Source organism: Mesocricetus auratus, unplaced genomic scaffold (assembly GCF_017639785.1).
Source record: "Mesocricetus auratus isolate SY011 unplaced genomic scaffold, BCM_Maur_2.0 Super-Scaffold_100038, whole genome shotgun sequence".
Taxonomy (NCBI): domain Eukaryota; kingdom Metazoa; phylum Chordata; class Mammalia; order Rodentia; family Cricetidae; genus Mesocricetus; species Mesocricetus auratus.
This window is the reverse complement of record NW_024429216.1, coordinates 10,649,522-10,675,753: the sequence shown is the minus strand read 5'-3', so window position 1 is coordinate 10,675,753 and position 26,232 is coordinate 10,649,522. Positions and strand designations below refer to the sequence as shown.

General features: G+C 54.0%; 1 protein-coding gene and 1 long non-coding RNA gene across 2 annotated transcripts; one reads left to right on the top strand and one right to left on the bottom strand.

Annotated features, from left to right (window-relative positions):
• Nucleotides 1-7,566: 7,566 nt before the first annotated feature.
• Ceacam19 (CEA cell adhesion molecule 19) lies at nt 7,567-17,914 on the bottom strand. Its single transcript, XM_040734594.1, has 7 exons — nt 17,489-17,914; nt 16,331-16,699; nt 13,011-13,161; nt 12,796-12,842; nt 12,165-12,250; nt 9,956-10,009; nt 7,567-8,762 (listed from the first exon to the last, which is right to left on the bottom strand). The coding sequence occupies exons 1-7, from the start codon at nt 17,541-17,543 to the stop codon at nt 8,676-8,678; spliced, it is 849 nt and encodes a 282-aa protein (XP_040590528.1). The 5' UTR covers nt 17,544-17,914; the 3' UTR covers nt 7,567-8,675.
• On the top strand, nt 9,327-17,006 carry LOC121135560. Its single transcript, XR_005872660.1, has 3 exons — nt 9,327-9,380; nt 9,765-9,812; nt 16,557-17,006. It is a non-coding gene; the product is annotated as an uncharacterized LOC121135560 (long non-coding RNA).
• Nucleotides 17,915-26,232: the final 8,318 nt, after the last annotated feature.

The window sequence follows — 26,232 nt, the reverse complement described above, 5'->3', positions numbered from 1 at the left end:
GACGTTATAAATGATAGTGCGGGGCACAGGACCAACCCTCTGCAGCCTCCCGGGGGCTCTCAACTATCTGTACAACTTGGCATACCAAAGGCTGTCACGTGGCTACCGCTGTCTTGTGACCCTGCTGCTTTCCGGGAGCCCCAGCAAGAAGAAGCCTGCACGTGTGTGTGTGTGTGTGTGTGTGTGTGTGTGTGTATACATGTGTATGTGTACGTGCATATGTGTGTGCACACACTGGTGTTGTGTGCGTGGTGTGTGTGTGCGCAGGCATGTGTGTTCACAGGTGCGTGTGTGCACGCGCGTGTGCATGTCTACACCGGAGTACATGCGCACCTGCGACCAGAGGTGGCTGACAGGTGTCCCCCACAAGTGATGCTCACAGGGTTTCTCTGTGGCTTTGGAGGCTGTCCTGGAACTCACTTTGTAGACCAGGCTGGCCTCGAACTCACAGAGATCCGCCTGCCTCTGCCTCCCGAGTGCTGGGATTAAAGGCATGCGCCACCAACGCCCGGCTTGTTAATATTATTGTTGTTACTATTATTAACCTTTTTGTTATTGTACAGTTATGGTGGCTAGCTTGCGTGTGTGTGTGTGTGTGTACCACTCGTGTGTGGTCTTAGATCCCCTGGGACTGGGGTTACAGATGGCTGTGAGCCACCATGTGGGTGCTGGGAATGAAACCTGGGCCGTCTCCCGAGTCCCACTCAGCTGTTGTTAACCTTGTGGCAGTAGGGTTTGAACCCATGGACTTCTGTACATCAGGTAAAGCTCTCTGACACCTAACTCCATCTCCACTTTTTCCTTTTCTCGTCCTCCTTTTTGTTTTGTTTTGTTTTTTTTTGAGACAGAGTCTCACTATGCAACCCTGGCTGTTCTGGAACTCTCTACGCGTAGATCAGGCTGGCCCCAAACTCACAGGAATCAGCTGCTTCTGTTTTCGGAGGGCTGGGGTCAAAGGTGCGCACCACGATGCCCCGCCCACTTTACCTCTTTAAGACAGAGCCCTTCCCTGAGTCCGGAAGCCACCATTTCCACGAGGCTGGCCTGTGAGCTCCGGGGTCCCCCGTCTTCCTCTGTGCTGGGGTCACAGACACCCCGGGGTCCCCCTCAGTGCTGGGCTCACAGACACTCTGGGGTCCCTGCCCTCCTCAGTGCTGGGGTCACAGACACCCCGGGGTCCCCCTCAGTGCTGGGGTCACAGACACCCCGGGGTCCCCGTCGGTGCTGGGGTCACAGACACTCTGGGGTCCCCCTCAGTGCTGGGGTCACAGACACCCCGGGGTCCCCCTCAGTGCTGGGGTCACAGGCACCCCGGGGTCCCCCTCAGTGCTGAGGTCACAGGCACACGCTCCCACACTTGAACTCGGGCCCTCATGCCTCAAAAAACAAACACTTTCTGCACTGAGCTATTGCCTACAACTTGTTAAAAATTCTGTGTGTGTTTTGCAGGCGCCCTTGTGCATTTCAACCCCTCCCCCAGAGGGAGGTATGGGGTGTCACATCTCTACCTAGTCCTCAAGACAGGGTCTCTCGCTGAATCTAGAGCCAGGATAGCAGGCGCCAGTCCCGGCAATCCTCCTGTCTCTCACTTCAGGCCGGCTCTTCCCAACACCCCCAGATGCCCCCACCCCATGAAGCCGCTCCAAAGCCGGCCCTCAACTCCAGCCTTTCTTGTCTGAAATGCGTCTCTGACGTGCAGAGGCACCAAAATGACACTGTGGCTGGGATTTGCCTTCAAACACCCCTCCCCCACTTTCCAAGTCCCAAATCATGGGTTCCGTCCATGTAGCCAATGGATGCAGGAGGGGCTGAGTTCGAGTCTCTACAACCAGTTAAAACCTGTCACCCCAGTGCAGCGGGAGGCAGAGGCAGGAGGATCTCTGAGTTCGAGGACAGCCTGGCTCACATAGAGTTTAGAGTTCCAGGACAGAGAGAGAGAGGGGGAGAGAGAGAGAGAGAGAGAGAGAGAGAGAGAGAGAGAGAGAGAGAGAGAGAGAGAGAGAGAGAGAGAGAGAGAGAGAGAGAGAAGCCCCTGAGCATCCAAGCGTTTATTTCTCCTTCCGGATGGGGTGTGATGCGATCAGCTGTTTTCAGTTCCTGCCTTTACTTCCCTGCCACGGCAGCCTGTACCCTGGACTTTCGAGCCGTGAGCCGACAAGCACTTTCTCCCCAGACTTGCTTTTTCTCGCGCGATTTCTCAAAGCACCGGGAAGGAAACCAGAGCATCCCAGTGAAAGGACTAGAGAGGACCAGCCGTAGAGGCTGCAGGTGGTGGTGGCGTCTATGCTTGCCCTCTGCGGTGGAGCTGCTCTCTCCCAGCCCAGGGCCGCCCGCCCCCACCCTCCCTCATCATCTCCCACGGGGGCAGGCTGAGGTCGCCCCGGGGTCCCCACTGAAGCCTGCACACACACCCTGGCGCCCTCGGGAGTTCATGGAGGTCTGCTTGTGCTCACCAGGCTACACCGTGCGATCCTGTGACCCTGGCCCTTCAGCACACAGCCGAGGTGGCTTTGGAACAGGTTTTCCCCATGAATCATACAGACTCTGGGTCGGAGCCCAGGCCACTTCCTTCCCCAGGGCCACTTCCTCATCTGTCCCACAAGGAGCCACTCACTGTCTCTCAGAAACTGGGGGTGTCCCGGGAGCCAGCGGCAGAGGCGGGAGACAGGGACCCCTGGTGGGGCGATCCAGATGCTGCCTAGTTCCAGCCAAAGCGACCCAGCTAACCTGCAACCTCACCCTCATTGACACTCGCTTTGGGCCAAGAGCAGTCGCATTTTATGTCCTTTTCAATTTTATTCGTTTACATTCTTCCAGGCAGAGAGAGAGAGAGCGCGCGCCCGAAGTTAAGCTTTTGGGGTGCAGGAGGAAGTTCAGTCCTGGGTATCACAGAGTGGGGGGAAGGGGTAAAGAAGTCTAAGGGGGAGACCAAAAGTCCCCCAAGGTTCAAACTTGCAGGCTGTGGGAAGTTTATATTCGTCTATTTTTATTTTGGATTTTCTTCTTTGTTTTTTGTTTGTTTTGTTTCTTGTTCTTTGCTTGTTTGTTTCAAGACAGGCTTTCTCTATGTAGCCCTGGCTGTCCTGGAACTCGCTCTGTAGACCAGGCTGGCCTGGAACTCACAGACATCCACCTGCCTCTGCCTCCCGAGTGCTGGGATTAAAGGCCCCAACATGTAGCCTGAGAGGTTTGTATTTAAAGGCGCTGGGGGCGTGGCTGGTCCTCGGCAGGGAGGGAAAGACACACCGTTGAGGGGCTGAGGTTAGGAAGCTGTCTGGACCAGGTTGGGCTGTAGGGACACGGGAGGCTTAAGTTTGGCAGGTGACAGGCACAGCTGCTGCAGGCAGAGGCCGATCGAGGTTGGGTGTTTTGGTCCGAGGCAGCAGAATGGGCTGTGAGTGCCCAGAAGCAGACATAAGCAGGGGTGGCGGTGGGGAATGGTGGTGGACGGGCTGATGCCCGGCGGCCCGTTTGTTGGCCTCTGCTGCCTCCTGCTGGCTCAGAGTGGAATTGTGTGGGCGCTGTGAGGCTCCCGGATCCAAGAATGACTTTTCACACTCTAACTGCCCTTTCTTTGTTGTGTTTTCTTTTTTTTTTTTAAATCACACGTATTTAATACTGTGTGTGTGTCGAAGCTCAGAAGGTGGCTTGTGGGAGTCAGTTCCCTCCTTCCGATGTGTGGGTACCAGTGATCAAAACTCAGGCCATGAGGCCTGGCAGCAAACTCCTTTACCCGCTGATCCATCTTGTGGTCTGTTTTTGGTTTGTGAATATTTAAGCACAAATATCTTAGTGGTGAGAACATTTCTTTTATTGCTTCCGCTACCAACATCGTCAGTGTTATTGTCTCCAGATCTTCGATTGTCCAGGAGTCTCGAGGTCAGCTCCTCAAGGGACAGGGCTCTGTTTTGAATAGAGACATCTCCTGGAACCTAAAACAGTGATGCATCCAGTAGGTGCTTAGTAAATACTTGTGGGATCCATGATTGGATTCATCACCCCTCCTGCTCTCTAACCCTTCCTGTTCAATCTGCAGCCAGCCCCTGCAAGGTCGCCCTCTATGTATCGATCGACTCTTGAGGCTCGCCCAGTATCTGCTCAATGAAGGGAGTCTGGGAAAAAAATAAATGAAGCAGGGCAGGCCTGCTGAGACATTTCCGGGTTTGAGTCCCAAGATGTTGCCTTTGTGCAGTGCTCCCGTGCTCCCCCTTCTGGCCGGAGTAGAATTGCACGCCCGTAGCCCCGGCAGGACTCTGTGCCAGGTGACTTCCTTCAGCCAATGAAGAGCGAGTGAAAGCCGTGCTTCCAGCTCCGGGGGTTTATAAATAAAACCAATGCATGTGCGCTCCCGCTCCTTGCTTTTTCCTGGTACAAGGACTAACCCCGTCAGCCTGGTTTCTGAAGATGTCCACATGACGCCAAGTTCTCCTGACCCTTGTCACACCTGTCTACCTGGGACAGATGTGTGGGAGGGGAAAATAATAAACCTTACAAGCGTTCAAGCCAGGGTCAGCACAGGGCCATTGCTGCCGCAGCATATTCTGTCCACAGCATCGCCCTCCCCCTCCCTATCGTCCACGTGCTGCTTCTCAAGGCTCGGTGTCTCCAGTCACAATGTGGCGATGTAATAGGCCCAGCCTCCTCCTAAGACTTCTGAGAATCGGGGGTCCGAGGTCACCCACCATCCCCAAAAATATATATGCAGGATTTTGTCACTGGTTCTATTGATTTTAAAGATTTATTTATTTATGTATTTTTATTTTAGTTTTTTGAGACAGGGTTTCTCTGTATTGTTTTGGAGGCTGTCCTGGAACTCCCTTTGTAGACCAGGCTGGCCTCGAACTCACAGAGATCCGCCTGCCTCTGCCTCCCGAGTGCTGGGATTTATTTTTATATGTAGGTCTGTTCCTCTGCAAGGGTTTGTGCACGTGGGTGTAGGACCTGAAGAGGCCAGAAGAGGGTGCTAGGTCCCCTGGAGCTAGAGTCACAGGCAGTTGCCAGCTGCCCAGTGTAAGCGCTGGGACTTGAACTCTGTCCCTCTTCAAGAGCAGCAAGCGTACTTAACTACTGAACCATCCCTCCACTCCCAGGGAGCTTTGAATTGTGTGCATTTGGAATATGAACGGGGAAGGGTCACCATTCTGTCGGAAATGAGGCCAGAGAGGTGTGGTGGCACAAGTCTGTTGTATTAGCATTGGGGAAGTGGGGACAGGAGGGTCCTGCCTTTAAGGTCATTCTCAGGTATATGTGAGGCCAGCCTGGGCTACCCTCAACCCTGCCTCAGGTTGGGGGCGGGGACTATGAGGTGACCGGTGTAGTGCACGTTGCATTGGTAAATCATCATGTACTCTTTGAGATCGCTGAGGAGCTAACTCTGGAGGCCCGGCCGCCTGCCTCACACTTCAGACCCCAGGATGTTTGTCTCAGAGTGTCCCCGGGGGACCTCTTGTCTAGGGGGAAGGGCCACCCACCCCTCCCAGCCTGTGACAGGGAGGAAGAAGAACAGCAAAAAAATAGCCTAAGAGTAGAAACATCGCATCCTTGAGAACAGCCAGAAGACAAGCCGTTTCCAAGGTGTTAATATTCTTCTTTGTTTATTTTGTGAATGTGTCTGTGACTTCAGGAGTTACAGGCAAGTGTGAGTTTCCTTTTTTAAAAAATATTTATTTATTATGAATACAACACCCTGCCTCCATGCATGCACGCCAGCAGAGGGCGCCAGATCTCATTACAGATGGTTGTGAGCCACCATGTGGTTGCTGGGAATTGAACTCAGGACGGTGCTCGTAACCTCTGAGCTATATCTCCAGCCCCCAAGTGTGAGTTTCCTAATGGAGGTGCTGGGAACTGAACTCAGGTCCTCTGGAAAAGAAGTGTGGGCTGCCCAGTGCTGAGCCATCTCTCCAGCCCCGGGGTACCGTCCTTCGTCTCCCGAGGTGGGGAAGAGGAGCCAGGAGCTCAGCTGACGCCTGCTGTCCCAGTGGGGCAGTGTGAGCATCTGATGTGCTGAGATGTTTTACCGCACAGCGTTCCCGTGCTACTTACTCGTTCTAAAGGGAAAATATGACCACGGTAGCTCATCTTCCGACCTTGCCCGTGGAAGTGGAACGGGTGGACTCAGAGACCTGATCTGGGAAAATGCTGCTTGGAGGTGGGGTCGATGTGTGTTAGAAAGAGCTGGGATGCTGGGCAGTGGCGGCGTCTGCCTTCAATCCCAGAAACCCCCAGAGAGGCAGAGGCAGGCGGATCTCTGTGAGTTCGAGGCCAGCTTGGTCTACAGAGCGAGTTCCAGGACAGTCAGGGCTACACAGAGAAATGCTGTCTTAGAAAGAAAGAAAGAAATAGAGAAAGAAAGAAAGAGATATAGAAAGAAGAGAGAGGCAGAGAAAAGAAAACAAATAATAGATTTCTCAAAAAAAAAAAAAAAAAAGGCTTCCGCAAAGGCGTCTTTCCCGGTTCAGGTTGCTATGTTCCTGGCATGCAGACGCTGTCTACGGCACCCCAGAAACCTGACTCCCTCACTTGCTCTGCTTCTTGTCAAGGAAGACAACCTCTCTGTGAACTGTTTATAAAACTTCCATCCATATTTGATTGACCTTGGTCTTTTTTTTTTTTTTTTTTTTTTTTGGTTTTCCGAGACAGGGTTTCTCTGTATTGTTTTGGAGTCTATCCTGGAACTCGCTCTGTAGACCAGGCTGGCCTTGAACTCACAGAGATCCGCCTGCCTCTGCCTCCCGAGTGCTGGGATTAAAGGCGTGTGCCACCAACGCCCGGCTGTCCTTGATCTTAATCATAAGACCCGACCTAGTTGCAAGGGTGTCTGGGAAATGTAGTTTTTATGTTGAGGAGGCCTCATCTGAGGTCAGGGTGACCTGGGCTACGCTGCGGTAATGAGCAGCCCCGCTTTACCCACAGCATGACTCAGGAAGGGTTCATTTCTCGCTCCGGCGACACTCCTGATTCAGGTAGGCAGGTGTGACAAGGGTGGGGAGAATTATGTGGGATCACTCAGTAACCACTGACGGGACCAGTCACTGTGACAGGAATGGGGAGGGACAGTGATGACACATTTCAACAATCAAGAAGTCACATTTGCAGCACCCTAATCAAGGGTTGAGGAAGTGCACTTCCACATGTGGCCAGAAGAGGGAGCTATAGCACGGTTCCAACATCATTCGGTCAAACTGGAATCCACGGCCCCTCCAATCTTTTTCTTTCTTTCTTTTAATAAATTTTGCAGGTGTGGTGCGCACGCCTTTAGCACAGCACTCAAGAGGCCGAGGTAGGTGGATGTCTGTGAGCTCAAGGCAAGCCAGGGCTACACAGAGACTTTGTCTAAAAAATAATTTATATTCATTCGCTGACCCCTCTAGCCCTGAGGTCGCACGGTTGATCGGGGTGGACATCTTAACCAGGCACCAGCTGCGTGAGATCTAGGCCTGGCGAAGTCCCTCGAGGGCTCGTTTGCATACTGCCAATCAGTTGGGACCTCAAGTTCCCTCCCCAGGGATCCTTCAGCACCCTCGTTTCCTGTTTGTTGGAACTAACTGCTACCAAAAGAGTGGCTTAAAACAACACGAGTTTATTATCTTACAAAATCGTGGATAGCCGGACGTTGGTGGCGCACGCCTTTAATCCCAGCACTCGGGAGGCAGAGGCAGGTGGATCTCTGTGAGTTCGAGACCAGCCTGGTCTACAGAGTGAACTCCAGGACAGCCTCCAAAACAACACAGAGAAACCCTGTCTCGAAAAAGCAAAAAAATAAAAATAAAAATAAAATCGTGGATACTGGGAGTCCAAAGTGGATGTCGCTGCTCTGTGGTCCCAAAGGCCACAGGACTGGGTGCTTCTGGAGGCTGGGGGAGACGGGGGGGGGCAGTTTCTTGAGCTTTCAAGCTTCTAGAGTCTTCTCCCATTTTCAAGTGCAGAGCTTGCCATCTCTTCTCAGTGGCTGATGACTTCCTTCTCCGATGGTTTGGATGATCGAACAGGGCTTCTCATGCATGCTTGGCAAGCGCTCTAGCTGCCGAGCCACGCCCCCAGCCCCTCACTGGGGGATTCTAGGCAGGGTTTCTACCACTGAGCCACGCCCCCAGCCCCTCACTGGGGGATTCTAGGCTGGAGCTCTACCACTGAGCCATGCCCCAGCCCCTCACCGGTGGGTTCTAGGCAGGCACTGTACAGTCCCCGTCCTCCTGGTGGCTGATTTGCACACCCCCACACAAACACGCACGCACACACGCACGCACGCACGCGCACACACACGCACATGCACACATACACACACACACACACACACACACACACACACACGCCCTCCCCGCCATGGGTTGCCACCCACAGGTTGAGCACCACTCTTCCGGAATGTTCTAGCAGTGTTTTGTCCCCGTGGAAAGGGCTTCGGGCACCTGGTCGAGCCACGATGGTTTCAAGGTGGGGTGCCTTCTAGGAAGACCTAAGGCCTTCTCCCCGGATGGAGACCCCGGCCCTGGGGAAGCAAGAATTCGCTTTCCTGGGCAGGAGGCCTGCGGGGTGCCGAGGCGCAGGCTGAAGGTTTTTGGGGTCAGTCTCCGTGCACCTGTGCCACGAGGCGCCGGGTCTGCGGCGAGCCCATCTGGCCAGCTCCCAAGCTCGGCGGGGCGGGTGTCACGGGTGTCTTCTCTGCAGGGCTGGGGTCAGGGGAAGGCGGAGGCTCTGTCTTCTGGGCAGGCTGGAGCTGGCACCAGCTGGCAGTACGGGGCCGGGTCGGGGTTTAGTAGGTCCTAAGAGGAGGGGGGGAGAGGGGCTGTGAGGGGCAGGAGCGGGGCAGGGGCGGGGCAGGGGCGGGGCAGGGGCGGGGCAGGGGCGGGGCAGGAGCGGGGCAGGGGCGGGGCAGGAGCGGGGCAGGGGCGGGGCTGTGAGGGGCAGGAGCGGGGCAGGGGCGGGGCAGGAGCGGGGGTGGGAGTGGGGACAGGAGCGGGGCTGTGAGGGGCAGGAGCGGGGCAGGGGCGGGTAGGGGCGGGGCAGGAGGGGGGCTGTGAGGGGCAGAGAGGGGCAGGGGCGGGGCAGAGAGGGGCAGGGGCGGGGCAGGGGTGGGAGTGGGGCAGGAGCAGGGGCAGGAGCGGGGGTGGGAGTGGGGGCAGGAGCGGGGCAGGAGGGGGCAGGGGCGGGGCAGGAGCGGGGGTGGGAGTGGGGGCAGGAGCCGAGCAGGGGCGGGGCAGGGGCGGGGCAGGAGCGGGGCAGAGAGGGGCAGGAGCGGGGCAGGAGCGGGGCAGGAGCGGGGCAGAGAGGGGGGCTGTGAGGGGCAGAGAGGGGCAGGAGCGGGGCAGGAGCGGGGCAGGAGCGGGGCAGGGGCCAGGCAGAATCCCGCAGACCGAGAATGGAGGCAGAGACTTAACGGAGTGAGTCCCAGAGTTGGGGGCGCCGCGGGGAGCAGGAGGGGTGGACAGAAAATACCAGGCAGGGTCGGGGTGGGTCGGGGAAAGAACTGTGAAGAAACCGAGTTCGGGACCGGGAGAAACACGGATGCGGAGATGGGGGGCGGAAGGTGAGGGAATGAAGGGGGGGTGGGGAGCCGAAGGGATGGGAGACGCAGGGGGAGGGAGGGAGAGCGCGGAAGCCCGGAAGAGCAGAGAAACTCACCCCAGGACACAGACAGAGCTTAAGGGCCCCCGGGGGAACTGGAGAGTCACCCGAGAGCCAATCCAGAAACGGGTCCCCTCGCGCCGTGGGGCTCCTATGTGACCCCGAGTCATCCCCTTCCCACTCTGGCTCTCCCCCTACAGATTGGAAGCCTGGGATCGTTTTTACAGAGGAGGCCCAGGCCCAGGAAGGTAGGGGGCTTGCTCCGGGGGCCAGTCTCAAGGAAGCCGAAATGGGTTTTCTGGGGAGCTTTCTTGGGGGGAGGGAGGAGCCCCTGCCCCTGGCCATCTGACCCTCTGGCACCATGGGGTTCCTGCTGCTCCCCGAGTCATACCTGGTAGTGCTGGTTCTGGGGCTGCGGTTGCTGGGATGGGAGTGGAGGTAGACTCTGGAAGAGAGGGGTACCGGTGGGGGGGTGCCCGTGTCCCCCCAAACTAAAGACCCTGATGTTATGACACCCATGCTGGCCTCAGAGTCCCCGCCCTGAGGGCAGGGAGCTCACCCCTTGTAGGCCAACAACCTTAGGCCTGACATCAGGGCTTTTGGGAAGCTTGGGTGCTGGCCAATATCACCGAGAATGCTTAGCTCCTCCCCCACACTGGGGGTTAAACAATTAGTCTTTGCTAGCCGGGTGGTGGTGGTGGTGGCGCTCACCTTTAATCCCAGCGCTCGGGAGGCAGAGGCAGGAGGATCTCTGTGAGTTGGAGGCCAGCCTGGGCTACAGAGGGAGTTCCAGGACAGCCAGGGTTATAGAGAGAAACCCTATCTTGAAAAAAAGGAAAAATAATATATATTGTTGTACGTAGGGGTGTATGCAGCACACATATAGAGGTTTGAAGTTGTGGAATCAGTTTTCTCTGGCGTTTATGTGGTTTCCAGGGATGGAACTCAGGCCATCAGTGGGGCAAGAGCCTCTGCCTGCACAGCCACTCCCCTGGCTCCTTGATTTGGTTTATTTATTTAGTTTTTGGTGTTTTTCGTTTTGTTGGTATTTTTGGTTTTTCTAGGCAAGGTTTCTCTCTGTAGCTTTGGAGCCTGTCCTGGAACTCGCTCTGTAAATCAGGCTGGTCCTGAACTCACAGAGATCCGCCTGCCTCTGCCTCCCAAGTGCTGGGATTAAAGGCGTGCGCCTGCATCACCCGGCTTTCCTGATGTGTTTTAAAGATTTCTTTTAATTTTTATTGGTGTGTGTGTCTGTCTGTCTGTCTGTCTGTGTGTGTGTGTGTCTACTTGTGTGTTTGTGTGTGGTGTCTGTGTGTGTCTCTGTGTCTGACTGTGTGTGTGCGTGTGTGTATCTGTGAATATGTATATTTGTGTCCTGTCTGTATGAGTCTCTGTGTGTCTGTGTGTCTGTGTCTTTGTGTGTGCCTGTGTGTTTCTGTGTGTGTGTGTGTGAGTATGTTTGTGTGCCTGACTGTGTGCCTGTATATATGTGTTTTGTGTGTGTGTGTGGTGTATATAAGTGTCTCTGTGTGTGAGATGTGTGTATGTGTCTGTGTGTCAGTGTCTCTATGTGTGTATGTGTCTGTGTATGCATGTGTCTCTGTGTGTGTGTGTGTGTGTGGTGTATATATGTGTCTGTGTGTGTGTGTGTAAGTGAGTCTGTATTGGTGTATATATGTGTCTCTGTGTGTGTGTGAGTGTGTGGTGTATATATGTGTCTGTGTGTGTGTGTGTGTGAGTGTGTGGTGTATATATGTGTCTCTGTGTGTGTGTGAGTGTGGTGGATATGTGTCTGTGTGTGTCTGTGTGTGTGTGTGTGAGTGTGATGTGCATGTGTTTGTCCACTGAGCGCCAGCACAGGCCATCAGGTCTGCTGCAGCAGGACTTACAGCTGGTTGTGAGCTGCCCAGTGTGGGTACTGAGAACCAAACTTGGGTCCTCAAAAGTAGAAGCAAGTTCGGGGCCATCTTTCCAGTCGGCTCTCCCCACTTTTGTTGTTTTCTGAGACAGTGTCTCAGTCTACCCCAGGCTGACCTCGAGTTTGGGGCTGACTTTGAACCCTTGGCTCTCCTGCCTGCAGTGTCCTAGTGCTGGGATGACAGCCGCTAGGGAAACGCAGTTCTTTGGTGGCTCTGCCTGCAAACTGTGCAGCTCCCTTGAGCTGTCACCTGTGCTAAGGTGTGGCTGCCAGACTCGCCCTCGCCCTGTGTGTAACCCCAGAAAGCTCACTGCTCCCCCAGCCGGACTCGGCTGGAACCCCGGTTGGCTCTCATTGGGCTCTTTCTGCGTTGAAGAGACACAAGAATTGGAGAGAGGGGCTGGCAGGATGGCTCGGTGGGGGACTGCCGCTAACCCTGATGGTCTGAGTTCGATGCCCAGCATGCACACGGTGCACAGAGATAACTGGCGCCCACAAGTTGTCCTGGGACCTCCACGTGTGTGCTGCGCCATGCCACACGCGCCCCCACGCCCGACACTCACGCAAACGGAGGAAAGGAGTGGACTGGAGAGGAAGGAGGAGCATTGTGGTTTCCAGAAGCCCAGGCGCCACAGCTAACTCAGGGCCTTGGAGGAACGCGCTCTCAGCGGACGGGACTCACCATGGCCAGGTTCGCCGGCTCTGTGTCACCCATGGGGGACACCAGGAAGACTGGAGACGGCATCACTTCATAGATGTTGCTGTCCCCTGAAGCAGAGGAGGAAGGGGGGCCCCAATAACAGACAGCTGCTGTAGGTTCACCCCACCCACTCAGCCAGCTCCGCACACCCCGCCTCCAGCCAGCTGTGTGCTGGGGACACGGTGGTGGCAGGGCCCTCCCGGTCCTTGAAGTCCCCCGAGAGTGACGAGCCAGAGGCTGGGGGGGGGGGGAGAGCTGTGGGAAGCAGGTGCCTGACCAGCCGGGACCTCAGGGAGGACTACGGGAGGAGGGGTCATCTGAGACAGTGACAAGAGAGAAGGCCACAGGGACGTTTGCGGGAGCCCGGCGAGAGAGCCCACTGTCCGCAGACAGCCAGGGACCTGCGAGCCAGGCCAGGGAGACACAGGTTTGTCCCGGGTACTGGGGGAGCTGTGGAAGGCTTATGAGCAGGGCACCTGTGGGAAGCAGGGACCCTGGAGGTTTAGGAGGGGCCGTTAACCCTCTATGGTCCCCTCGGTGCATCCAAGGGTCCCCGGGGGCTCTGACTGCGCGCAGGACTGAAGGGCGGGGCGAACAGACGCTCCTGGCTTACCAGATTCAGGACTGGTGTGCAGTTCTGACTGTTCTGTAGCCGGAACCCTGGGGGAGCATAGAACCCTGAGATGTTGGGGCGGGCGACCCCAAGAACCTGGAGCCCCTCACCCCCACTCCCACCTGATCTGACCCTCACCCCACCTGGGGGAGACAGGGCATCTAGAGGGGAAGCAGAAGGGATGGAGGACAGAGAGGGAGATCTGGGGCCTGTACCTGGGGCTCTGGCCCTTCCGCCTTCGAGTGACCAGGAGGCAGGCAATGCCACCAACAAGCAGTGACCCCACAGCAAGGCTCCCAATGATGGCAGCAGCCATGATCCCAGCATTAACCGGCAGGTGTGCCGAGACTGAGTAGTCACGTGTATCTGGGAGAGAAGGTTGTATCGGTGATGACTTTTGTCTGTCCTTACCTAATAATTTACTTTACAGTGTCATGCTATGCATGCTAGGCCACCCATTCTACCACTGAGCCACACCCCCAGCCCCTCACTGGGGGATTCTAGGCAGGGGCTCCACCACTGAGCCACACCCCCCAGCACCTCACTAGGGGATTCTAGGCAGGGGCTCTGTTACTGAGCTAAACCTTCTCAGTTCATTTTTTGTAAATTATCATTTTTAAACGTTATTATTTTGAGATATGGTCTCATATAGCCCAGGCTGGCTGCAACTCTTCTATGTAGCTAAGGATGGCCTTGACCTTCTTTGTTCATACATACATGTGTGTGTGTGTGCATGTGTTTGTTTGCATGTGGGTACGTACAGTTGAAGACCAGGAGTTGATGTCAAGTGTCTTCCTCGATTTCTACCTTGTTTTGGGGGATGGCGTCGCTTATGCAGCCTGGAGTCCACACCCTGGCTAGGCTGACTGGCGAGCAATTCCAGGGATCCTCCTGCCTCCAAGACTCGCCCATTCCCGGGATTAAAGGCGAGTACTACCACGTGCAGTTTATATGTTTCTGTGGATTTAACCCAGGCTAGGGACATCCTGCCAACAGAGCCACATGTCCAGGCTATGGAAATTGTTTTTTTTTTTTTTACTGTGTGCATACAAGTGTTTTGCCTGCATGTATGTCTACAGACCATGTGCATGCTTCATGCTTGCAGGGGCAAGAGGGGGCACGGGATGTCCTGGAACTGGAACTCTAGCAGATTTGAGGTGCCATGTGGGTGCTGGGAACCAAGCCCGGGTCCTCTGGAAGAGCAGTCGGTGCTCTTCTCTGTGGGCCAGCTCTCTGAGGGCCCTGTAAATCTTTTTTTTTTTTAATCATTTTGCTGGGTGGTGGTGCAGGCCTCGAATCCCAGCACTCAGGAGGCAGAGGCAGGTGGATCTCTGTGAGTTTGAAGCCAGCCTGGTCTACACAGTGAGTTCCAGGACAGCCAGGGCTAAAAAGAGAAACCCTGTCTCAAAAACAAACAAAGAAACAAAAAAAACATCATTTTTCTCTCTTCCCTACTTTCCCCTCTCTGCACTTTTTGAGGCAGGATTGCAATAAATTGCTCAGATTGGCTTTGAACCTTCTTTTTTTTTTTTTTTTGGTTTTTTTTTTTTTCGACACAAGGTTTCTCTGTGGCTTTGGAGGCTGTCCTGGAACTCACTCTGTAGGCCAGGCTGGCCTCGAACTCACAGAGATCTGCCTGCCTCTGCCTCCCAAGTGCTGGGATTAAAGACATGCACCACCAATGCCCGGCTGGCTTTGAACCTTCTATCCTTCTGCCTCAGTCATCAGGCTGGCTCAACCCAGGCGGGGCTCAAGAGTCTGTAACTCTTCCTGCCCGTCAGACAGGGGCAGTCTCCTCGAGTGAACTGTCTCCCTCGGGCAACTTTTCTTGACCATAGTGAGTTTATCACCTGAGCCTGTGAAACGTCTTAGTTTCCAAAGCCCATCTGGAAACAGTGTCTCCCACTCTGGCTAAGACTGACTCTCTGTGAGAAGCTGGAGGGTCTAAGTCCTCTTTGTTTTTGAGACAGTTTCTCTGTGTAGCCCTGGCTGTCCAGGAACTGGCTCTGTAGACCAGGCTGGCCTTGAATTTACAGAGATCCGCCTGCCTCTGCCTCCCAAGTGTGGGATTAAAGGTGAGCGCCACCATTGCCTGGCTTATCGCTCTTTGAATGTGGAACACTGACTGGCATCAAAAGGATGTCACATCAGTGACACTGCATGTACACAAGGATAGAGTTAGCAGCATCTGAGGGAGCTGGGGGCGTGGCTCAGTGGTAGAGCCCCTGCCTAGAATCCCCCAGTGAGGGGCTGGGGTGTGGCTCAGTGGTAGAGCCCCTGCCTAGAATCCCCCAGTGAAGGGCTGGGGGTGTGGCTCAGTGGTAGAGCCCCTGCCTAGAATCCCCCAGTGAGGGTCTGGGGTGTGGCTCAGTGGTAGAGCCCCTGCCTAGAATCCCCCAGTGAAGGGCTGGGGTGTGGCTCAGTGGTAGAGCCCCTGCCTAGAATCCCCCAGTGAAGGGCTGGGGGGGGCGTGGCTCAGTGGTAGAGCCCCAAGATCACATGGTTCTTCTGTGAACCATCAGGCTGGATCATGCTGATCTTTCTTTCTTTGCATTAGTTTATTTATTTATTCATATGTCTGCATGCACTTGCAAGTGGAGCTTAGAGGCAAACTTTTGGGGGTTGGCTTTCTCCGTTTACCATGCGGGTCCCAGGGATCAAAATCAGTCCATCAGGCTTGGCAGCAAGTGCCTTTACCCTTTAAGCCATCTTACTGGCCCCGCTGACAGTTTTGAGACAAGGTTCTAGCCCAATCTGAATGGAACTCATTTTGACGCCCCCAGGCTGGCTCAGAATGCCCCCCTCCGCCAACCTCCCCGGTGCTGGGTGACACCTCTGTCGTCTTCTTCAGTGAGACCTCTCAAGTGACCTCCCTTCCTGTGTCGTGTTAGTCTGTTTAATTTTCTGAGCCAGGTAAATCATAACCCCGCTGAGCCTCAGTTTCCCCATCTAAAATGAGGCAACCAGGGTGACTGCACCAGGAAGCTTCTTTAAGTGACAGAGTAGTTAGTGTGTTGCAGTGGTCCTCATGCAGGGGTGGCTCTGGTTCTGGGGGGGGGAGCATTTGGCAAAATCTGGCACCATCTGTGGTCCTTGAGAGTAGCAAGCATGAGTAACGTCTAGTGAGACCAGAGAGGCTGAACGACTTCTCTGAGACACACAGCCTCCCTCTCCAAGCTATCAGCCAGTCCTGATGGTCAGCCTGGTTTACAGAAGACACTCGGTCGGCAAGGTTCCCAAGGAGTGTTAGATGTCACTGTTGTCCCCACCCTGTCACCTGGCCCTCCACTCGGAGCAGCAACATTAGCACACACTTGTTTCGAAAACTGAGCAACGCATCAGGGTCAGGTTTAAAAAAAAAATAGGTGCTCAGTAAATATGGGGGTAATGAACATTTAGGAAGAATCAATGAAACGGGGTCGGGGAGATCTGTGGTCTGGTATACAGTAGGTGCTCAGTCTACGCACACGAATGGGGGGGCACGTGAAAACGGTGTTTGAACGTGACCTTCCTCCCGCCACAGCCTCTCACTCACCGGCCACCTGGACCTCAGTCTTGGCCTTCATTGTCCAGGCAGGGTTGACGGTGACGGCCACGTGGTAGGTGCCGCTGTCTGAAGCCTGGGCGCCTCGGAGCAGCATGGAGCCGTTGGGGAAGCCAACGATGTCTCTCTGTCCCATGGCGCTGCCATCCCTCTGGGGCCGCGGGAGCCCAGGGATGTAAGAGAACAGCCTGGTGCCCCCGTTGGTGTCCTCCCCCAGGTACCAGATGAAGTCCTGGATGGCGCTGGGGACGCCGCGCAGGGAGAGGAGAAGGTCCTGGTTCTTCTGAGGCTGCTCTGGGATCTTCTGGATGTGGAGGGCGGCCTGGGAGCCATGGGGCAGCCAGAGAGCCAGGATCAAGGCTGCAGGGAGGTATGGAGGAGGCCTGAGCTCGGGTGGAGAAAACCAAACTGTCTTCTCTGCTGACTCTCAGCTGGAAGCCAGGACCCTGAGGGCTGCCCATTGGAATCGGCGCTGAGATTGATTAGTGATGTCTGCCCTGGGTGCGGGAATGGGAATACAGGCACAGATGCCACCGATCTGCCACCCCACTGACAGAAGGTTTTGTTTTGTTGCTCTGAGATGGACCCTCTGTATTCACTCGTTCAACTAGTATCTAAAGGTGTATCTATTAGTTATCATGCCAATTACATCACAGGCCTAAAACTCCATGGGTTTTGTTGTTGTTTATTTTCATTTCTTTCTTTCTTTCTTTTTTTTTTTGAAGCAAGGTTGCACTATATAGCCCAGGTTAGCCCGGAACTCACTATGTAGTTCAGCTCCGACCTATTACCCTCCTGTCTCAGTCTCCAAAGGCTGGCATTACAGATATGCACCACCACGCCTGGCTCCTCCCTAGACTTTGATTTGAGACAAGGTCTCTCCAGTAGACCAGGCTAGCTTTGAACTGACTATGTAGTTCAACCTAGCAAACGCTGGGATTCTAGGTGTGACTGACTCACCACCACTCCGGATTCTCGTCTCTAGTCCCCACCTCCCTCCCGGGAGCACAGCAGGGAAGCAAACGCGAATTCCCGCCTTCATAGTTCTGACATTCTAGAAAATTCCGTGGATGAAGTGCGGATGGAGATGGGATCTTACTATCCTGCCCCTTCTTGCCCCTCGGCCCTCGGAGGTTTTTTCCTCCTTACCTGAGAACGGGAGGCCCTTTGGGCAGCAGCGTGGGGCGCCGGTGTGCGTCTCCATGTGGCTTCCTGCGGGACGACAAAGCCCCGAGAGCCACAGAGTGGGGTCTGTTTCTCTGGAGCGTGAAGTTCAGTGGGACATGGGGCGGACTGTGAGGCCACCGAGCCCCGCATCCCCTTCCAGCCTCCACCCTTGCCTGAGCCGAAGCGCTCGCACTGGTTGGACCAGTCTTCCCGGTGACAGAGGGTTTCCCAGGCACCCTCCCTAGAGCCTTCCTCCTCTTCCCACTCAGCTCGGCGGGCTCCCGGAAGCAGCAGGGCGGCCTCTGGCTGAGCAATCCCTCCTGCGACTCCTGAGCTAGGATGGGGGAAACCGAAGTTCGGGAACCCAGGAGTCAGTGAGAAGCAGAGATGCTTTATCTGTGGTGGGTTCACTCACTTCTCATTTTCTTCTTTTTCTCTTTGTTTTTTCTTTCTTCTTTTCTTCTTTCTTTCCTCTCTCTCTCTCTCTCTCTCTCTCTCTCTCTCTCTCTCTCTCTCTCTCTCTCTCTCTCTCTCTCTCTCTCTCTCTCTCTCTCTCTCTCTCTCTCTCTCTCTCTCTCTCTCTCTCTCTCTCTCTCTCTCTCTCTCTCTCTCTCTCTCTCTCTCTCTGTTTTGAGACAGGGTTTCTCTGTGTTTTTGGAACTCCCTCTGTAGTCCAGGCTGGTCTCGAACTCACAGAGATCCGCCTGCCTCTGCCTCCCGAGTGCTGGGATTAAAGACGTGCACCACCAACTCCCAGTCTAATGCCTGTCTTTACTTTTTCTTTTAACACTTATTTATTTTGCATGTGCCTCTGCGTGCGCGCGCGTGTTTGCGTGTGTGTGTGTGTGTGTGTGTGTGTGTGTGTGTGTGTAGGGTGTGGGATCATCTCTCCACCATGTGTGTCTCGGGGATTGAACTCGGGTCTTCAGGCTGGCGGCAAGCTCCTTCATCCTCTGAGCAATCTTGTCAGCCCATGTTTAGTTTCGTTCTGTTTTTCTCAAAAGAATTCATCCACTCAATCCAACGCCCAATCTCTGTGCTCAGCCTGTGACTTAATGCGGCTTAAGATGGGTCCTCCCTGCCTTCAGCCCTGAGTGTCACCCCCCTGCCTCCACCCCCAGATGCACCCCCAGATAAGGGCTGTAATCAGAGGGGAGAGAAAACTGAGTGGGGGGAGGCTAGGAGGGCCCCTGGGATGTCTCAGCCTAGCATCAGCGGGAGGGAGGGCTCCCTGGTGGAGGTGACCTGGAATCAGGAGGGAGTCAGGCAGCGTCCAGGTGCATCGTGGGAGCTGGGAAATCTGGGAAGGGCTGCGTGAGGGAGGGAGGCCACAGGTGGGCGGTGCCGGTGCTCTAGTTCACCCAGTTTGGAGCTCTGCCTGAACTGTGTTTGGGGTGGAAGCTTCAGGCTACCTACAACCCGAAAGAAGAAAACCAAGCCACAGGAGCTGTCCCCGACCTCACATTCCTGCTGTGGGTAGACGCAGAGACAAGAGGGTCTCCGTGAGTTCCGGGCCAGCCAGGACTGCGTAGAGAGACCCTTCACACCAAAAAAGAAAAATGAGATTTCCTTCCTCAAGCCGGCCTCTTGCAAGTGCTCACTGGCCACACGCATTTAATGGGGGATCACACTGGACAACGGAAACGGAACGTTTCTAGAAGGTTCTATTGAAAAGAGACGGTCTGGAGACAGGGGGAAGGAGGCAAGAGGTGCATCTGCTCCAGAGAAACATCTGCCCCGCAGGAAGAGAGCGCTTTCCGCTGGGGCTGTGTGCTCGGGTGTCTCCTGGACACCTGCCGGGAGGTGGCGGGAGGCGACGGACGGCATCGTTCAGCCCCTCCACTGTGGGGCAATCGGGAACTACAGGTGAGAGTCACCACACCCCACCAGGCCATGCGGGCAGCCCTGCCCTCAGCAACTCTGCTTACCCACCTGGCTGCTGGCACGCCTCTGAGAAGCGTGACTCCACATCGCCCCCTCGTGTTCCTGCCTGGAGTAGCAGCCAGAACTACAGCTGAGCAGCCGGCATCCTGCAGTCGCCGATTCTAACTTTCCATTTGGATCTGCCCGCCGCCACCCATGCCATTTAAAAGACCTGCAGACCCCTCCCCACCTTCTCTATACCCGGAGAGCTCCGAGGTGGTGTCCACACGATGGTCTCAATTCTTCTTGCAGTCCTGTCAACGTTTCTGTCTGCCAGGGAGTGGGTGTAGACAATGTAGCAATTTTATTGTAAATCTAGAGTAGCGGTTCTCAACCTTCTTAATGCTGCGACTCTTTTTTTTTTTTTTTTTTTTTTTTGGTTTTTACGCGACAGGGTTTCTCTGTATTGTTTTGGAGGCTGTCGGTCCAGCCCAGCCTCGAACTCACAGAGATCCGCCTGCCTCTGCCATCTGAGTGTTGGGATTTAAGGCGTGCGCCACCACCGCCCGGCTAATGCTGCGACTCTTTAATACAGTTCCTCATGTGGTGATGACTCCCAGCCATAAAATTATCTTCCTTGCTATTCCATAACTGTAATTTTGCTACAGGGTATCTGATACGCAGCTACTCGAGGCTGTTTACAGAGGGGCTGGAAAGATCTCGGCACCTAAGAGCCCTGGCTGCTCTTTGAGAGGACCCGGATCCAGTCCAGACGACTCTGCCTTGGCTCCCAGAAACCACAAGGCCACTCACAGCCATTTCCATGGAATCTGGTGCCCTCTTGAGGCTTCCATAGGAACTGCACTCAACTGCATGGGCTTGCGCGCGCAGAGTCAGGCGGGGGGGGGGGGGTAAATTGCTTCCTTTGCAAGCTTCAGGGTCTGAGTTCCAGCTCCAGCACCCACATAAAAAAAGTCACGTGCCGTAATGCACGTTTGTGACCCCTAGACTGGAGAGGTGGGAACAGGTGGATCCCTGGGGCTGGCTGGCTAGTCAGCCTAGCTGATTTGCAAGCTACAGGCCAGTAAGAGGCCCTGTTAAACAATATAAATACTAAAGGCAGATAGCCAGGCATGGTGACACACACCATTAATCCTGCGCTCAGAATGCAGAGGCAGACCTATCCCTGAGTTACAGGACAGCCAGGGTTACGTAGGGAGACCCTGCCTCAGAAATAAACAAATAAATGTCAACACGTGTCATAAACATTTAGACGATGAAAGAGTAAGAAGCAAACCAGTGATATCAGAGGGCAAATGCTTATGGGAGAAGGGGTTGGTTTCTTCCCCGGGACTGGATCTTGAAACGACGGCACCAACCACCTTGGCACCAACCACCTTGGCACCAACCACCTTGGCACCCATCCGAGGTGGGTACCAGTGTGTGGAGAGGGAGACCGGCTAAGGAGCAGACAGACTGAGCCGCGTCTGGTGCCGAAGACAAACCAGGCAGCCCAGACCCCGTCAGCCTGTCTTCGCCACCGGGCTTTCAGCTCTGGGTGGTTGGGGCGCTTGAAAACCACAGGTTTTTTTCCAAAATGTTGATTTTGCATGTGTCACACGTGTGGCAGTCAGAGGACAACTCGTGGGGGTCTGGTTCTCTCCTTTCACCATCTGGGTCCCAGGAACTGAATCCAGGTCCTCATGCTTGGTGGCCAAGTGCCTTTACCCGCTGATCCAATTCGATGGTCCCCAACATGTGACATCTCACATGAAGTTATTTTTCAAGGTGGGTGGTGGTTCTGCATGCCTTTACTGTCAGCACTCGGGAGGCGGTGGCAGGCGGATCTCACCAGCCTGGTCTACAGAGCGAGCTCCAGGACAGCCAGGGCTGCTACATGAACCCATGAGAGTCTGTTAAAGGGTCTCAATAATTTATTTAGGTGTAAGATAGTAGGATAGACACTCACTGGTACAGAACACAACAGATTAGACGCTGCCGCAATCCAGATGCTGTGTCCTGAGGTTCTGCCCAGGGACCGACAGCTCCTTGCTCTGTCCTGGATGGTTCACACAGAGAGAAAGAGAGACAGAGAGAGAGAGAGAGAGAGAGACAGAGAGAGACAGACAGACAGACAGACAGAGAGACAGAGAGACAGAGAGACAGAGACAGAGACACAGAGACACAGAGAGAGAGAGAGAGAGAGAGAAAGAGAGAGAGAGAGAGAGAGAGAGAGCAGTCAATGCTCTTAAGCCGCTGAGCTATCTCTCCAGCCCTTCCTTCTCCCTTAGCTCGTAAGCGTCGTGTATGCAGACAAGACCTTGCAAGCCCTAGGGCTTGCTGACCCAAAAGTCACTGGGTGAATGGACCAAAATCCCACAACACAGGGCTACCCAGAAAAACCCTGTCTCAAAAAAACCTAAAACCAAAACCAACAACAACAATAAAAAAAGTCTTTCGTTTTCCAGTTTGAACCACTTCCTGAATCTTGTGCCAGGAGCAAACAACTTGGAGAAGAATTTTTTTTCTCCCCCAAGGCTTTTCTTGTTTAAAATCTCAATTCCTTTTTTCTGAGACAGGTGTAAAAAATGGACTCTACCTCCAGGTGAAGATGTGCCCTGAACTCTGCCTGCCCATAAGGATCCAGTGTGGCAGGTCCTGGACCTAGGGGGACTGCCCCGTTGACGGGGGCTTCACTTTCAGATTACATGCTTTTCTTCCCAGAATTCCCCACCCTCGACACTGCCTGTGTAGTTTCTATGAGGGGCTTGAGGGGTTTGCTTGGTCTGTCCACCTTTCTGAGGCAGGATTCTCAAGGCTGTAACTTATCTCTGCTCCCGTATTCTTTTCTCTTTTCTTTTCCCTTCTTCTTCTTTTTTATTTGTTTGTTTTTATTTTTTAAAGATTTATTTATTTATTTATTACATATACAGTGTTCTGCCTACATACCAAAAGAGGGCACCAGATTGAATTGTAAATGGTTGAGAGCCACCCATGTGGTTGCTGGGAATTGAACTCAGGACCTCTGGAAGAGCAGTCACTGCACTTAACCTCTGAGCCATCTCTCCAGCCCTTGTTTTTATTTTTTGAGACAAGGTTTCTCTGGCTGTCCTGGAACTCCATCTGTAGACCAGGCTGGCCTCTAACTCAGACATCCACCTGCCTCTGCCTCCAAGTGTTAGGATCGCAAGCAAGTGTCACCACTGCCTGACTTGCACACAACCTTTTAAGTGACAGCAGTTTGATAAGGTGCCTGGAGCTATCCACTCACCAGAGCTAGCGGCCCCTTCTCTCTCCCTCACTGTGGAGTCTCTCCGGCTTTGTCAGCTCGTACCCCTCTTCTCCGGCCCTTACAGTCTCTCAGCTGTCTCTGGGAAGCAGGATCTGAGTTCACAGGCCTTTTACAAGTGTCTCCTGGAGGACTGGAGAGACGATGGCTCAGCTGCTCTTCCAGAGGAGTTTGGTTCCCCACGGGGCAGCTCACAACCAAAAAAAATTTTTTTGGTTTTTCGAGACAGGGTTTCTCTGTGGCTTTGGAGGCTGTCCTGGAACTTGCTTGGTAGTCCAGGCTGGTCTCCAACTCACAGAGATCCGCCTGCCTCTGCCTCCCGAGTGCTGGGATTAAAGGCGTGCGCCGCCAACGCCCGGCCTCACAACCAAGTTTAATCTGGGTGTTAGAGGATCCGACACCTTCTTCTGACCGTGGGCACCAGGCGTACCTGTGGTGCACACACATTCAAACAGGCAAAACAGATAAATAAGTCTAGCACAAGGTTTTGTGGCGTTGGCAATGGAACCCGTCCTTCACATAAGCGGAGCGTGCGTCTACCCCAAAGGCCTTTTGCTTGCGAGAGTACAGGAAGAACAAAGGCCCTTGGGCTCACAGATAAGCACTAGGGAAACCGGAAATGTTAAAGGTACAGGCTTGTCTCTTCAGCAGCAGAGATGTCTTGTCTGTTTTCTGCCCAGAAGGCCAGCAATGGAGATGGCTAACAGTCTAGGTAACCTTTGCACTATCTGTCTGGCCAGGGGCTTCCCCAGGCAGAGCTGGAGGTGGCTAACACGGCCTAGATAACCTCTGCACTGTCTGTGATGACAACAGGCCCTCCCCCTAGGCCCTTAAGGTAACACATGCAGGCTGTGTACCAGGGTTCTAGACCTTAGCGGTCACTCAGCCGCTGGAGCTCGGGGCTCCCCGTCGTACTGCAGCTGACTGGAACCCGGAGCCCTCCTGAGTCACGAGAATCCACTGCCCTTCCCACCACCTGGGGTCGGCTGAATGCACACAGCTGCATCTGATGCAACACTGGCCGTTGCCAGGGAGGGCTGGCTGGGGTCTGCCACCGCAGCCTGAGCGAGGGCTAGCTTTTGGTTTGCTTGGTGTTCCCTCAGAGTGGGAACGCTGGTGGAGTCACTGTATCCAGGAAATAGCTGCTTTCACGGTATCTAGGGCAAGCATCTGTGGGCTCCCCAACAGTGACAAGGAGACTTACTATCGTTATGCCCGTGTCGTGAGCCCCCGGGAGACCAGCAGGAGTCCGAGTTCCCAGGCAAAAGCAAAGAATCTTTATTGCGAGCTTGAGCTTGGGCTCTCTCTCCGTCGATTCCGACTCAGCGGTTGGATCAGGGAGAGCCTTGAGCTCAGCTGAGGCAGGGTTTTTAAGGAGTAAAGGGGGGGTTGGGGTAGGGGAATTCCAGTCTCAGATGGGGGTGAATCCCTGATTGGCAGGAGTGAGGAAACAGAAGTCTTGTCAAACAGGGATCGATACTAGCATTGCTATAAGGAAACTGGAAACCTATGTACCAGTTAGGTAAGCTATTCTTTTGTTTTTGTTTTTTTGTTTTTTGTTTTTTCGAGACAGGGTTTCTCTGTATTGTTTTGGAGGCTGTCCTGGAACTCGCTCTGTAGACCAGGCTGGCCTCGAACTCACAGAGATCCTCCTGCCTCTGCCTCCCGAGTGTCTTCCTTGTTCTCTAACAGGCTGGTGCACCCACTTTCTTCTTCCCAGCGTCCTCTGTGCCTGGAAATCCTGTCAAAGCCATTGGCCGTCAGCTTTGTATTAAACCAATCAGAGCGACACATCTTCACCGTGAACAAAAAGATCATTCCACAACAAACATCAGAATGAACAGTTGTTTTCTAGATATGCTTAGACCTTGAAGAAATCATAGAAAAGACAGCGATTGCTCTCTGTTACCTATAGAGTTGTCTTTCCGAAAAAGCCTTACAGTCTTTGCATGACTTTAGTCACAAAACTGTCCTGGCACCCCCTGGACATCTTGAATTTTTGGGTACTGCAAACAGTACACAAAAAGGACTAAGGTTTTGGGGAGTGTGATGATTTCCTTCAGAAAACATATAGATTGGATCAGGGGCTTTGGAGTGAGGAATTTGTTTTATGCAAAAAAAACAAAAACAAAACAAACAAACCAAAAACCCGGGGTGTAACAATCACCCGACACGCCTTTGCTGGGTTGTTCCAGGTTTAGTCTACAGAAGCTGTCCCTCCCTGCTGCCACAGAGCCTGAATGCTGTCTTGGAGTCACCTGTCACCTGTTGTATGACATTTTGTTTGTGTTCTGACAAGTAAAGCTCCCCTGGAGATCAGAGGGCGGAGCTGGCCACTAGTTACCACAGAGGCCAGGCGGTGGTGGCGGTGGTGGCTCAGGCCTTTAATCCCAGCAGTCAGGAGGCGGGGAGAGGAGGTGATGGGGGGTGTGTGCAGAGACGGGATCTGGGCTTTTTGGACTAGGGAAGGAGACAGGCAGGAAGCTACTGCAGGCTGCTCCTGGCTCTCTGATCTCCCAGCTTCTTACCCCATATTTGACTCCCTTTTTGTTTGTTTGTTTTTCGACCTATTTTTTGTTTTATTGTTTTGGCTGTTGGAGACAGGGTTTCTCTGTGTGGTTTTGTAGACCAAGCTGCCCTCGAACTTACAGAGATCTGCCTGCCTCTGCCTCCCGGGTGCTGGGATTAAAGGTGTCCACCTGGTGACTCCTGGTTTTTATTGACCTCCTTTCTTTGAATGTCCCAAGTGAAAAGTTTCTATACCCCAATAAGCCTCTCCGCCAATGCAGCAATCCCAATCAGACCAAATCAAACCGAGTTAGAAAAAGCCCACGTTTAATGGACACAGCGTTCCTGGATGGCCTTCCAATTCCCCAGAGAGGAGATGGGAAAGGGGGGGCCAGAAAAACCACTGTCTATTTTCTGGGGTGGCAGTTTAAATATCCCATGGGAGTGGCCTTGAGCATCTCTGGGGGAGGGGCCATCATTTGGGGGTGGAGCTTTCTGAGCTGCAGCAGGGTTTGGAGGGAGATGGGGGAGGGGGCTTGGGTGGAACCTCCACCAGAACATCCCAGACTCTTTGGGTATCTGGATGCCAGGGCCTGGGGTGAAACCTCCACCGTAACACCAAGCAACACAGAGCACCTACACCCTCACAGTGTCTACAACCCAATGTAGATTGTGCAATGGTCCCTTCCTGGAGGAAAAGCTAAAACAGGCCCAGCTTCTGGTACAGGAACAGGGACAACAGGGACATGAAGCCCCTGAGTGGATGCTGATTGGCTTTCCTGAGGTACTGGCCGTTCATTGTGTGGCTGGCATTATCTTCTAAATGAGTGTTTTTAACTTTCATGACAAATAAACTAAAAACAAAATTTAAAACTTTGGGCCATGTCAGTTGGGGCAAGCTCTTAGCCGCCTGTCACTACTGAGGACTTGGCTCTGCTCTCTAAGTTGCTCTGCCGATATTCTGAGTTAAATTCTGTAAGGAACGAAAGACCTGAAGCCAAGCGGGCAGTTAGCTTGGTAAACAATGCAGCCGCTGAAGCAGAAGCTCCCTTACTTCCTCATCAGT

Excerpts from the sequence above, each read along its gene's own strand:
- Ceacam19 (XM_040734594.1), bottom strand. The coding sequence starts at position 17,543 with ATGGAGACGCACACCGGCGCCCCACGCTGCTGCCCAAAGGGCCTCCCG. Across the intron at positions 12,251-12,795 it reads GCACACCAGTCCTGAATCTG|GGGACAGCAACATCTATGAA; the intron begins GTAAGCCAGGAG and ends CCTCTGCTTCAG. Across the intron at positions 8,763-9,955 it reads CCCAGAACCAGCACTACCAG|GACCTACTAAACCCCGACCC; the intron begins GTATGACTCGGG and ends CCCTCCTCTTAG.